This window comes from Monopterus albus, unplaced genomic scaffold, assembly GCF_001952655.1.
Source record: "Monopterus albus unplaced genomic scaffold, M_albus_1.0 scaffold186.1, whole genome shotgun sequence".
Lineage (NCBI taxonomy): Eukaryota > Metazoa > Chordata > Actinopteri > Synbranchiformes > Synbranchidae > Monopterus > Monopterus albus.
This window is the reverse complement of record NW_018128066.1, coordinates 2,034,589-2,046,790: the sequence shown is the minus strand read 5'-3', so window position 1 is coordinate 2,046,790 and position 12,202 is coordinate 2,034,589. Positions and strand designations below refer to the sequence as shown.

At 44.4% G+C, this 12,202-nt stretch overlaps 2 protein-coding genes across 2 annotated transcripts in view; one reads left to right on the top strand and one right to left on the bottom strand.

The window, feature by feature from the left end:
- Window positions 1–763: 763 nt before the first annotated feature.
- On the top strand, window positions 764–1,552 carry LOC109969927 (high choriolytic enzyme 1-like). The gene has a single exon (XM_020617156.1). It carries the CDS (start codon window positions 764–766, stop codon window positions 1,550–1,552), a length of 789 nt encoding a protein of 262 aa, XP_020472812.1.
- A 4,694-nt stretch (window positions 1,553–6,246) lies between these two features.
- The window catches only part of mctp2b (multiple C2 domains, transmembrane 2b), a 40,804-nt gene continuing 34,848 nt past the window's right edge, over window positions 6,247–12,202 (bottom strand). Inside the window, exon 18 of the mRNA XM_020617171.1 lies at window positions 6,247–7,285. Coding sequence (XP_020472827.1) covers window positions 7,238–7,285 — 48 coding nt within the window. The 3' untranslated portion in view covers window positions 6,247–7,237. The remainder of the gene's footprint in view (window positions 7,286–12,202) is intronic.

Genomic DNA, 12,202 nt, shown 5'->3' with positions numbered 1-12,202 from the left:
GTATGAAATTTAAATTCCAGATGCATCAAATGAATAGAAAACTAATTAAAAAAAGAATACGTACAGTAATTAGCATGCATAAATCAGTAAACAAATGTTACTGGTATGCCCTCCGTGTGTCCCTGCTGGACGGGCAGCCATGAGGACAGTTTTGTAAAAGAGCTTCTAGTGTTTCATACAATTTAGTATTTATTGTTTTGACGATACAGCCATCTCGGTCATGACCACAGCAACATGTCCCACAGGAACCTATTACTGTCCTCTACATATGCAGTAGTTTCAATAGGTCGTCTGTCATCTTCACAGAGGGACATGCAGCTTTTGCTACAACTTTAACAGCTTGTCATAAAAGGTGCACAGGGGATTTCAATTGCACAGGTCATCAGAGAGTGAAGAAGCAGTATCTGGGTCACACAAATTCAATTTTAACATATGGTAAAGGTTGTGAAAAATCCATTTGTAAAACAAAGAAAAACAAAAGCATCAGAAGTACATGTAGCTTTGCTGAAACCTGACACAAAGTAGGTAAAACGGGACAAAGAAAAACTGGAGGATTAGATGCTGTGTTTAAATAGTGGGTTTGTCCACGGAGTCCTCCCTTCAGAGGTTTACTTAGGACCAGCAGCATGGACATTAACCCATAGTGCTCCTGCAGACACACCTGTAGAGGAGAGTATAAAGACCCAGAACGGAACTGAGTCAGACATCATGCTTCTTGGAGTATCCCCACAGCAGCAGCCCAGACTCCAGACTGACCCTGAAGATGACTCCCTCTGCCAGCCTGCTAATGCTGCTCCTGCTCAGCCTCTCTCAGGCTCATCCTCTCCAGAGGAAAGAAAACAAAGAAGGAGATGGCATAGATACTGTCGACATCACTACCAGGATTCTGACAACCAATGAAGTCGCTAATGAGACCCTGCTGGAAGGAGACGTATTGATTCCCAGAACCAGAAGTGCTAAAATATGCTTGGACCAGAGCTGCCGGTGGAAGAAATCCTCCAATGGCTTGGTGATGATCCCTTTCACCATTAACAGTGATTTCACAAGTACAGACAGGCAGGTCATTAGCCAAGCTATGCAGGCATTTCACAGCACAACCTGCATCCGCTTCGTTCCCCATCAGAATGAAAAGGACTACATCAGCATTGAAAACCAGGGTGGATGTTTCTCGCCTCTGGGCAGAATGGGGGGCAAACAGGTGCTCTCTCTCAACAGGCAGGGCTGCATCTACCAAGGTGTTGCTGAGCATGAACTCAACCATGCTCTGGGCTTTGTCCACGAGCATACCAGAAGCGACCGCGACAACTATGTCAGAATCAACTGGGAGAACACTGACCCTCAGCAGGCCTACAACTTCGATAAGTCGTCCACTGACAACCTGGACACTCCCTATGACTACTCCTCCATCATGCACTATGGAAAAACAGCCTTCTCAGTGAACGGGTGGGACACCATCACCCCCATCCCCGACTCCGACATCCAGATTGGCCAAATAAATGGCCTCTCCCAGTGGGACATCTTCAGGATCAACAAGCTCTATAGCTGTGAATGACAACACTGCATGTTTCTTTGGAACAACTAAGTAGCAGGATGAAGTCTGTTAACTAGTGAAACCAGTCATATGTACTTTAACTCACAATCATAATAAAATTCAAGCAAAAACATACTGGGTTTCTCTTTTTTCCAGCTCCCACATGGAAAATTTGCAAACTTGCATGAAGGCACTGATGCACAAACTAAAACCATGACAATCTCTCTAGATGCTCATTTAGCAATTCTGGTAATATATAATTTTTCTGATTGTCAAATAATCCCAAGATTAAAACAAGCAGTAACTCTATCCTCCTAACAAATATTGTCTTTGTATGCAAAGTCTGATATAGTTTATGTATTTGTGCCATAGAGCTCAGTGGTGTTAAACCGTATGCCAACAGAAAGGTAGGACTCACACCCAGGTCAGAGAAAGCCATTTATTCAACAGAGTATGGAAAGAAAAGGAGGTGACGAGTATCAGACGCGGAGCTACCAGTGTGGGTTTCGGGCAGCTGTAACGACTGGACCACTGGAGGAGCCACCCGGGGTCAGAGGAGAGGTTTGACACTGCGTATAGAGCAGAGAAGATTATGAGGGAAGACGACAGGCAGACGAGGGTCTGATTATATAGAGCACAACACAGGTGACCTGCGTATAGAGAAATGCTGGTTCAGGGCAGGACAGCGTGGCTGACTGGGAAGGAAGTCTTAGGACGCAGGAGCTGGTGTGTAGTACTCAGTGGATGGCAGAGCAGGTGGGCGGTGGCCGAGAAGAGGGTAGAAGCTTGGATCCCAGCGCCGAGGTATGCAGACAGGAGCAGGCCCAGGCACTTGACCCTGACTCCAAACAACAATCTCCGATACAGAGGTATGGGGGCACCAGGTAACAGTTCAAACAAGAATATAAAGCCCTGTTCCGTAACCAGTTCAGAAAACATAAAACACTCTTCGATAATCAGTTCAGACAAAACATAAAATGCTCCTCGGTAAGCAGTTCAGAAAAACACAAACAGGACATAAGGTAATCACACTCAGGACGTGTAATATGCGAAGTCACAGGTAGAAGAACAAGAGATCATCTGGCGACGAGGACACACCAACGCCCTTAAGTATGGTTCTGATGATTGAGAGCAGGTGTGCCTCACCGCCGGGTGTGTGCTCCTACATGAGCGGGGGTGGAGTCACCGGCAGCCCCGGTGTCTGCTGACGAAGTGCTGGGAATCGCTCGATCCTAGGATGCAACAAGTGGTTTCTGAAAACTATTACAAACATCAGCGACATGAACACACACAGTTTTGATCAATACCACTTACACTATCCTAAAGTATGCACCCAACACAGTACACCTGTAATCACCAGGGGAGTACGTGTAAGAATTACTTCACTTGATTTGACAAAAAAGAAATGTCAACTACTGTATAATGCCTGAACTCCATATGCTACAACTAATAGTGTGTGAAGACACTAGCAAGTCAGCAGAACCATGTTTTGTATTTTTGGATGTGGGCCCAAATGCAGACAGAGCCATTTAGGATGGCAGCCACAAGACCAGGCAGGAAGCTCGGGCCGCTCAGGAGGGGGGTGACTTGAGGGGCAATGGCAAAGGTGAAATTCTTCTGAAGGGTGGCAGCATGGAGGCTGGTGAAGAAGACAGAACCCCTCTGTCTGGTGTATGTTGGAGGCTGGCTGACTCAGCAACAGGGGGAGAAATGAGGCTAGCAGGCCCAGTCCTAGTCCCCAGAAAGGGCTGAAGAGTGAGTGGAACAAGTCCCCTTCTGCAAGCGTCCACCCCTACCATGATAGAATCCCTAACATATACTTAGCTTTTATTATTTTCTTGGCTATAGAAAGCTTTTAACAGATTTACAGTATGACAACAAACACAAAAGTGTGACTGATTTCTCCAGTTCCTGGGAGTTCACTATGACTGCTGTCCTAAGTTAAAATGTACTGTGTATCACTGAATTTTTCATTTTTACACCTTAAAGTTTGCAATTCTAACACAACATGAGGGGAACAATTGTTGACAATGCGTAATATTCAGGTGTCTGAGCAGACACGTGATAAAACACAACACAGACCACACCTAGTATCAGTGTGTTGGTCTTTCTCACAAATCCTGCATCTTCTCTGTCAGTCAGAGCTGTCGGTTGTTTGTAGCCTCAAGGTCTTCTGGATCCAAGGTTTTGATGTCAGCCCGCTCTGGGACAGCACAGTCATCCTACAGCCTGTGGGCAGCAGCACAACCATTATGGTGCTGTGATTTACCTGGACCCAGAGTCCCTGAAGGATTGTGAGTGTCCACATGGTCACAGTCAACGAGATGATGAACAGCTGTTGAATTAAGGTAAAATAATTGTAAGAAATCAAACATTTTTAAAACTCAAGCCTCACAGCAACAAAATAGCTGATCACAGATGACAATGTAGTAGTCAGACTGTAGACAACACAATCTTGCCCAGTTGTCAATATAACAACTCTACAAAACTATCTTATACAAGAAGAGTCAGATATTTTGGTAAATATTCTAATTTGCTTTCTTACTGAGAATGAACACATGCACTAAGTAAGAAGATTACAGTCATGTCTGCAGCATAATGACTGGAAACAATGGGAAACAACTAGCCTGGCTCTGTCCAAAGGGAATCAAACAGCACTAATTAATAAACACAATATACACTGACTGGCCACTTTATTAGGTACACCTGTACAATTGTATGTATTTCCGCCTTAACATCTGTGTTTATGAAGCCCAAATGTTTCAGTTTTTGGTGCATTGTTGCATTGAAGTGCATACAATTGTACATATTTAGGTGTACCTAATAAAGTGGCCAGTCAGTGTATCTAATTTGTTTCATTTGTATGAAACCTAAACTAAACCAAAGATTACACATTGGAGTTTGGCAGGGATTATGTGCCAGTCTGTTTTTGACCAGGCACAGTCATTTTCTGGTGTCTTAGCTCACTACCTGGTTATCTCATGGGGCCAAAAATCTAACTTGCCATTTTTAATTTAAGTAATGATTGTAATGATGATTCTCATTATTGGAACAATTTCATGATAATTACACATGTCTTATGAGCGGTGGAAACAAAGTCATGAGTGAACATGTGATATGATGCGAACGTTCTTCAAACAATTGAATACCTAACTATAGAACTCACCATGGTCTGAACAGTGTTTTGATAGGAACCAACCAGGTTTCATATCCAGGTGAACCATATTTCTGCTTTTATGCCATATACTTTGGCCATTTTCACAAAAATTTGTTTATAATCACACTTCAAAGACCATTCAGTTTCGACCAGCACCCAGAGTTTGAAGGTGAAATGTCAGAGAAATGGAGACAAAGTGAGCCACAACCGGTGGAAACCAGCGTGGAAACTGCTTCCTGTTGCTCTGCAGTTTGCTCAGTCTCAATGTTTTACATTGGGAACAAGTTAAACACTATGTTGCCCGTTACACCCATCCATCTCACTGCCACACACATGCATATGTGCGTTCCATACTTGAGGTAGTTATTAATGAGTTAAGAACAACTGTTAAAAGATAATAATGTACATCCATCCCCCTCTGCAGAAGTCTATATGCAGTGTCCCTCATGGTGTATATACACATACACACACACACCTGAATGTTCTGAGGGGCAGTAGAGTTATAACAAGTCTTTTGAGACCGATCAACTGCTGTATTTGTGGCTCATCAGAATTCATGTGCCACATCACATTAGTCCCCGTGTGTGAACCGTGATTTTACTTTGTAATTTCCAAGTGCCTCGCTGCCTATACATATTCATGTTGTGCCTATAGGTGTCAAATTGAGATGTCCTTTCAGTGCCCTTGACAGCAGGTTATTAATATTGAATATCTAAGTCAACATAACTAGATAAAAAACTATACAGGTCATCGTCTGCCAAAGTCTCCACACCCTCTGTCCTCAAGACAACTGCACAAATCATAATTATTTAATATGATGTAGCATATGTGTACATTGCAGTGAGCAGTTAAGGGGTATTTTATTAGTTTACTTCTCTAGAGCTGGTATTTCATGTATTTCTCAAACAATCCCCTGTTAAGAGATACAGTATCAATAATACTCAAATTGCCGGCATTTTAAGCATCTAATCAGGTTAATCATTAAATAGGCAGTGCTTTTATAAGGCATCTGATACAAAAACTAGGGGATTTTATTGTGTTTAATGAGCACAGTTTTCCTGTAATTTCACTCATTTCTCTGTTAAGCGGACCCACGTGCTCTGACCTAAAAGCCATAAATCCCAGGGTATTACTCTGAATGCCAACATCTTAACTATTCCAATTTTCCAATCCCTAAATTGGTGCGGCTGTTGTTGCTTGTGGCAGGTTTTAAAATGCTCCTCCTGCTCCCGAGGAGCGTGTAGCCTGGTAGTTTGGCTGTGCTTGATAGGCTGCAGGCATCTTGTCACAGCAGCTGAGAGGAGGTCGCTGAGGTCCTCCTGCTCATGGCGACGCCCAAGGGCCATAAACACAGTGGGGAGCCAAAATGCCAGCGAGGTCTCATACAGCCTTGCTTTGCTTTACAAAAGCCTAATGAAGAGACCGGTCTTAGAAACTGTGCTGTTAAACACCCAGAATCCTGCAGCACGGGAGCATGGACAGGATGAATACGGCATGCAGAGGAACTCAAAAATAAGCGGCAGGCAGAAAGTCAGAAAAAAGATGAAACACTTTGTGCTTGTGTGTGCATTTATTGCTGCTAGAAATGAAGAACACAAAGCCCACATCAGTGACAGTCACTGATAAAGTTACACTTACAGTGCATCCTCTATGTAGAATGAATGAAAATCTAAAGCTAAATGCAGGCACTCATCTTGGCAAGTAAACATAAATCCATATTTTCATGTTGAAGGACAATTAGCACTGTATGCACATACAGTAGTTCTTCATCAATTTTTAAAGGTAAATATAAGAAATGAAGTATTTGATGCATAACATCTGCTACGAACTCTTGAAATGGTATTGGATTTAATCATCATTTGGATCCAATTCCATTTCATCACATCCTCCTGCATCTCAAAATATGAAAAGTTCAATTTGGAAATTGATCATTAATATTTAAAACCGCACTTAAAAATATTTTGTAAAAGAAATGCTTAGGACAGCTTCTACCCTTTAAGTTACCCCTAATGAGATTTACTTTTGTTCCAGCCACAGTTTTGTTACTTTTTTCATTTTGGAACTGAAGCCTTCATATCTGTCAATACAAATTATGGAGGAATATACACAGAAATGTTGCATACCCAACATATACATTCAGTTGGTTAGGACAGGGACCAGAAATATAAAATAAAGCAGCTTCTGATTGAGTATCTAAAATAATAAATCTAAAATATCTAAAATAAACTACATACAACAAAATATCTACAATCTTTGGGAATGATAATACAAACTGCTCCTGAAATCCACAGACAGACACATTAGTAAAATGTGTTAAAATAATCTCTGCAGGGTCCTCAGCGTGGACGAGTTTGGTTGTGGGGTCTTTAAGTGCTGGTGCAGAGCTGTGCATCACCACAGCAAATTAAGAGTCATACCCACCACACATCCTGAAACCAAGAAAAAGTGAGATTTTGCAGACCCCCAGCACATCCACTGGTACCAGTTCTTAGCTAGAAAGCCCACAAACAGCAGCATTGGGTCCCATTTTCATCACGTCCTCCTGCATTCTACAAGATCTTCTTCTTCCTACTGACTCTCATCTCACTGTACTGTACCTGCAGAACACAAGAAACAGGGTCACTTTATTCACCAAACACTTCACAGGTGTGAAGTAATTTCATTTCACTTGCATTTATCTTACGGAACTTTTATTCAATTATATCACAAAACAAAATGTATGCATAGTGTGATGAAGGAATACATTTACCTATAAACAGAACAACAATAGTTAGTGGATCAAATCATCCATCCATTTTCTAAACCGCTTAGTCCCAAACAGGGTCACGAGCCAATCCCAGCCAGCTGCAGGGGAGGGTACACCCTGCCACTCATACAGGCAATTGAGAGATGCCAATCAACCTATGCTGCATGTCTTCGGACTGTGGGAGGAAGCCGGAGCACCCGGAGAGAACCCACGCAAGCACGGGGAGAACATGCAAACTCCGCACAGAAAGGCCCCGGGTCGGCTGGGACTTGAGTCCGGAACCTTCTCACTGTGAGGCAACAGCACTAACCACTGCGTCACCGTGCTGCCCTGGATCAGGGGCAATATTTATTTATTTAGCACTTTAAAAACGTGGGGTGCAGGGCTCATTGTTACGGGCTGTCCATCCCCTGTATGACCAGAGGTCGTACAGGAGCTTGGCCCGCATTGTAGGCAGTAAGTGAGACCTGTTCCCAGTGCACGTTGGACTCTGTCAAGGCTGCCCTTTGCCACCGATTCTGTTCGTTATTTTTATGGACAGAATTTCTAGGTGCAGCCAGGGAACGGAGGGTGTCTGTTTTGGTGGCTGCAGAATCTCGTCTCTGCTCTTTGTGGATGATGGGGTTCTGTTGGCTTCATCAGTTCAAGATCTACAGCGTGTGCTGGAGGGGTTTGCAGTCGAGTGTGAAGCGGCGAGGATGAGCATTAGCACCTCCAAATCTGAGGCCATGGTTCTCAATCAGAAAAAGGTGGATTGCTCTCTCCGTGTTGGGGGCGAGTTACTCCCTCAAGTGGAGGAGTTTAAGTATCTCGCGGTCTTGTTCATGAGTGAAGGAAAATGGAGCAGTAGCTTGACGGATCGGTGCAGCGTCCACAGTAATGCGGTCTCTGTACCAGTCAGCTGTGGTGAAGAAAAAGCTGAGTCGTAAGACTAAGCTCTCAATTTACCAGTCGATCTACATTCCTACCCTCACCTATGGCCATGAACTTTGGATCATGACCGAAAGAATGAGATTGCGGATACAAGCGGCAGAAATGAGGTACCTCCGGAGAGTGGCTGGGTGCACCCTTAGGGATAGGGTGCAGAGTTCAGTCACCAGTGAGGAGGTCAGAGTAGAGCCGCTGCTCCTCCACATTGAGCGGAACCAGTTAAGGTGGCTCGGGCACCTGTTTAGGATGCCCCCTGGACACCTCCCTGGGGAAGTATTCTGGGCACGTCCCTCCGGCAGAAGGCCTTGGGGCAGACCCAGGACATGTTGGAGAGACTATGTCTCCCAGCTGGCCTGGGAACGCCTTGGGCTTCCTCTTGAGGAGCTAGAGGAGGTGTGTGGGGAGAGGGAAGTCTGGGAGGCTCTGCTCAGGCTACTGCCACCGTGACCCGGTCCCGGATGAAGTGGATGAAGATGGATGGATGGTCTTTAAAAACATCTTGTTGAGCAAAGTACTTTACATTATTACAATAAAAATCAATAAGACTGGATCATTATGAAACTTAAAAGCAGAAGAAAAAATTAAACACCAGATAAAACCAACCAATATAGAATATAAGACTCCACTAGACGTTAAAAGCCATGGAAAATAAATAGGTCTTAAACGATGATTTAAAAACGTTTGGACCAAGACCTTGGTACCTCAAGTAAAAACAGGCTTGATGACCTAAGTGTCTCGCTGGCTTGTGCCATCATATGAGATCACTGAGGTAAGGAGGTGCCAGAAAATTTTAAAACTTTAAAACAAAATCAACAACTTAAAATCAGTTCTAAAATGGACTCGAATCCAGTGAAGAGATGCCAGAATAGGGGTTATCAAGTCAAGTCAAGATTTTTATATGCCATTTATGCATAAACAGACAATCTAGGCATATAGGAATTCTCGTACAGCTCTCCTTTGGAGTCAGGTAAGGAGTCAAAAGCCAGAAAGAACACTTAGTCTTAAAATAAAAAAGTTACATAAAGGCAACCAAGCATTAAAACCGCAATACACAAAAATAGGGCAATAGTATTTTCCCCAGTGAACTTCAAACATCGCACTTAGTAATTCACATGGTGGAGTTGGATATGTCATTATGCTAGGTGAGGTAGTGAGGGGTTATAACATACTAAAAAACAGTTTATAGGCCTGTTTCCATTGCTTGGTGGAGAATGTCCTGCTATTATTCAGGTCCCACAAGTGAACACTGTTGATGAGATGCTCTTACAAACATACCTTGTGGAACATTTCTGTATTATTATTGGGCATGTCTAGTAAGGGGTTATTGCACATATATTCTCACATTTCTCACATTTTCGTATTTGCCATCAGTCTTACTGCAGCAGGGAAAAAGCTGTTGTAAAGTCTTGTTCTGTGTGTGTTGATACTGTCCGCCCTGCTGTGCCTGAGGCTGTAGGTGCAGTTTTTGTGTCTGAGAATAGAGTGAGCTGGGTGGAGTGAATCTTTGCTTATGTTCTCTGCCCTTTTATGACAGCGCTGTGTGTATAGCGTATCCATAGCAGGCAGTTCAGTCCCAGTGATCCTCTCTGCAGTCTTTATGAACCTTTGAAGAGCCTTCCTCCCTGCCTGTGTGGTGTTACCATACCAGACTGCGATGCCAGTAGTGAGGATGCTCTCTACCAGTCCTCTATAAGCCTGGGTGAGAGGGCAACAGATCAACCCAGCTTTTCTGAGCCGTCTGATATAGCCCGTGACCCGGTCCCGGATGACTTTCTTCACTGTGGCAGCTGTGTTCAGTGACCAGCTCAGGTCAGATGTCACTTGCAGGCCCAGGAACTGTCAGCCCTCTCCACCTCAGTCCCTTTGATGGTCAGAGGCAGCAGAGGGGAGGGGTTCTTCCTGAAGTCTAGAATGGTGGTGTCATCAGCATATTTAATGATGATGGTGTTGTCATGTTTGGAGACACAGTCGTGGGTATACAGCGTGAAGAATTTGGGGCTGAGACAGCAGCCCTGCGGTGAGCCTGTGCTGATTGTGAGCTCAGCCCTCCCATTCTAACTACCTGTGGTCTTTCAGTCAGGAAATCCAGAATCCAGTTACAGGTGGGAGTTGGGACACCGAGGTCTGTTATCTTCCCAATCAGACTACCCGGGAAAATGGTGTTGAATACAGAACTGTAATCCAGGAAGAGCATCCTAGCATACGTACTGCTGTTGTCCAGGTGTTTCAGGGAATGGAATAAAGCCAGAGCAGTCACGTTGTCCCCTGATCTGTTGGGGCGGTGGGCAAACTGGAGGGGGTCTACAGTGTCTGGGACCACTTGGTTAACGTATGTAAGGACCAGTATCTGTAAGCACTTCATGGCAACTGATGTGAGCGCCATTAGCCTGAAGTCATTCAGAGTGGATGTGTCTGACGTCTTAAGGACCGGTATGATAATGGACTTTTTGAAAATGCGAGGAACTAGTCCTTGGATTAAAGACAGGTTGAAGATGTCTGTATACACACTAGCTAGTTGATCCCCACAGGCTCTCAACACTCTAGGGGGGACACCGTCTGGTCCCGCCACCTTATGGGGGTTTACCTGTTTCAGGACCTTCAAGACCTGTGTGTGTGTCACAGTGTCCCCCGGGTCACAGGGGGATTTTGACGAGCTGTCTGTATTCATCCTGTCAAACCTTGAATAGAAGTTGTTGAGGCTGTCTAGGAGAGTGGCGTCCTGGGGGGCTGTGTTTGTTGATTTGTTCCTGTAGTTTGTGACTGCCTGGATTCCCTGCCACATACTGCATGTGTTGTTATTTATGTAGTAGCTCTCCAGTTTTTGGAAGTATGCTCTCTTTGCAGCTCTGATGGACTTCTGTAGCTCATATCGGGCTTTCCTGTACTCCACTTGGTCCCCTGACTTAAAAGCCCCCCATCTCTTCCCTATTTCCTGTTTTATATCCCTATTAAACCATGGTTTTTTGTTGGGGAAAACACGCACCGTTATAGCTGGTGCGCATATGGATTTGCACCAACTGATGTAGTCACTCACAGTCTCTGCGGTTATATGATCATATTTACATGTACTTGCCATAAGATGAACAGCAGCATTTTGGACCCTCTAGAATCACGAGGGCAACGTGTGACTGTCTCCAGTGTACAGTGTGTTGCAATAGTCAAGACTGAATTTCAATTTCAAAGTCACTGAAGGGAAGAAATTATTTCCCTTTAATAGCTCGACTTTACATTTTAGTTTATCTGTTTATCAAATTTTACATACCCAGTCTAGATGCATTTGACGGATCTGTATGTATAATGTATATTTACAGGTATTGTACTGAGGGTTATTGTCCTGTCATACTGTCCCCTCACCCAGGTGCGAGGGGTCTGCAGAAATCTTCTCTGCCCTCCTTTTGACCCGTGAGGTGTACAGGTCCTCCATGGAGGGCAGGCTGGCGAAATCTTTGTCCGCCATCGAGGTCAGGCTGACACCAGTCTTTTCTACTGTCTGTTGGAGTCTGTTCCTGTCCTGTTTGGTTGCTGAGCCAACCCAGACAGTAATGGAGGTGCAGAGAACAGACTCGATGATTCCTCTGTAGAACTGTATCAGCAGCTCCTGGGGCTGGTCGAACTTCCTGAGCTGGCGCAGGAAGTACATCCTCTGCTGTGCCTTTCTGATGATGGCGCTGATGTTGGACGACCACTTCAGGTCCTGGGAGACAGTGGAGCCCAGGAGCTTGTAGGATTCTACTGCTGATACAGTGCTGCCAAGTATGGTGATATAGTAAGGTGGAGGGGCTCCTCCTGAAGTCCACTGTCATCTCCACTGTTTTGAGCATGTTCAACTCCAGGTTAC

Bases quoted from the DNA above. Each gene is read 5' to 3' on its own strand.
- LOC109969927 (XM_020617156.1), top strand. From the start codon at position 764: ATGACTCCCTCTGCCAGCCTGCTAATGCTGCTCCTGCTCAGCCTCTCT.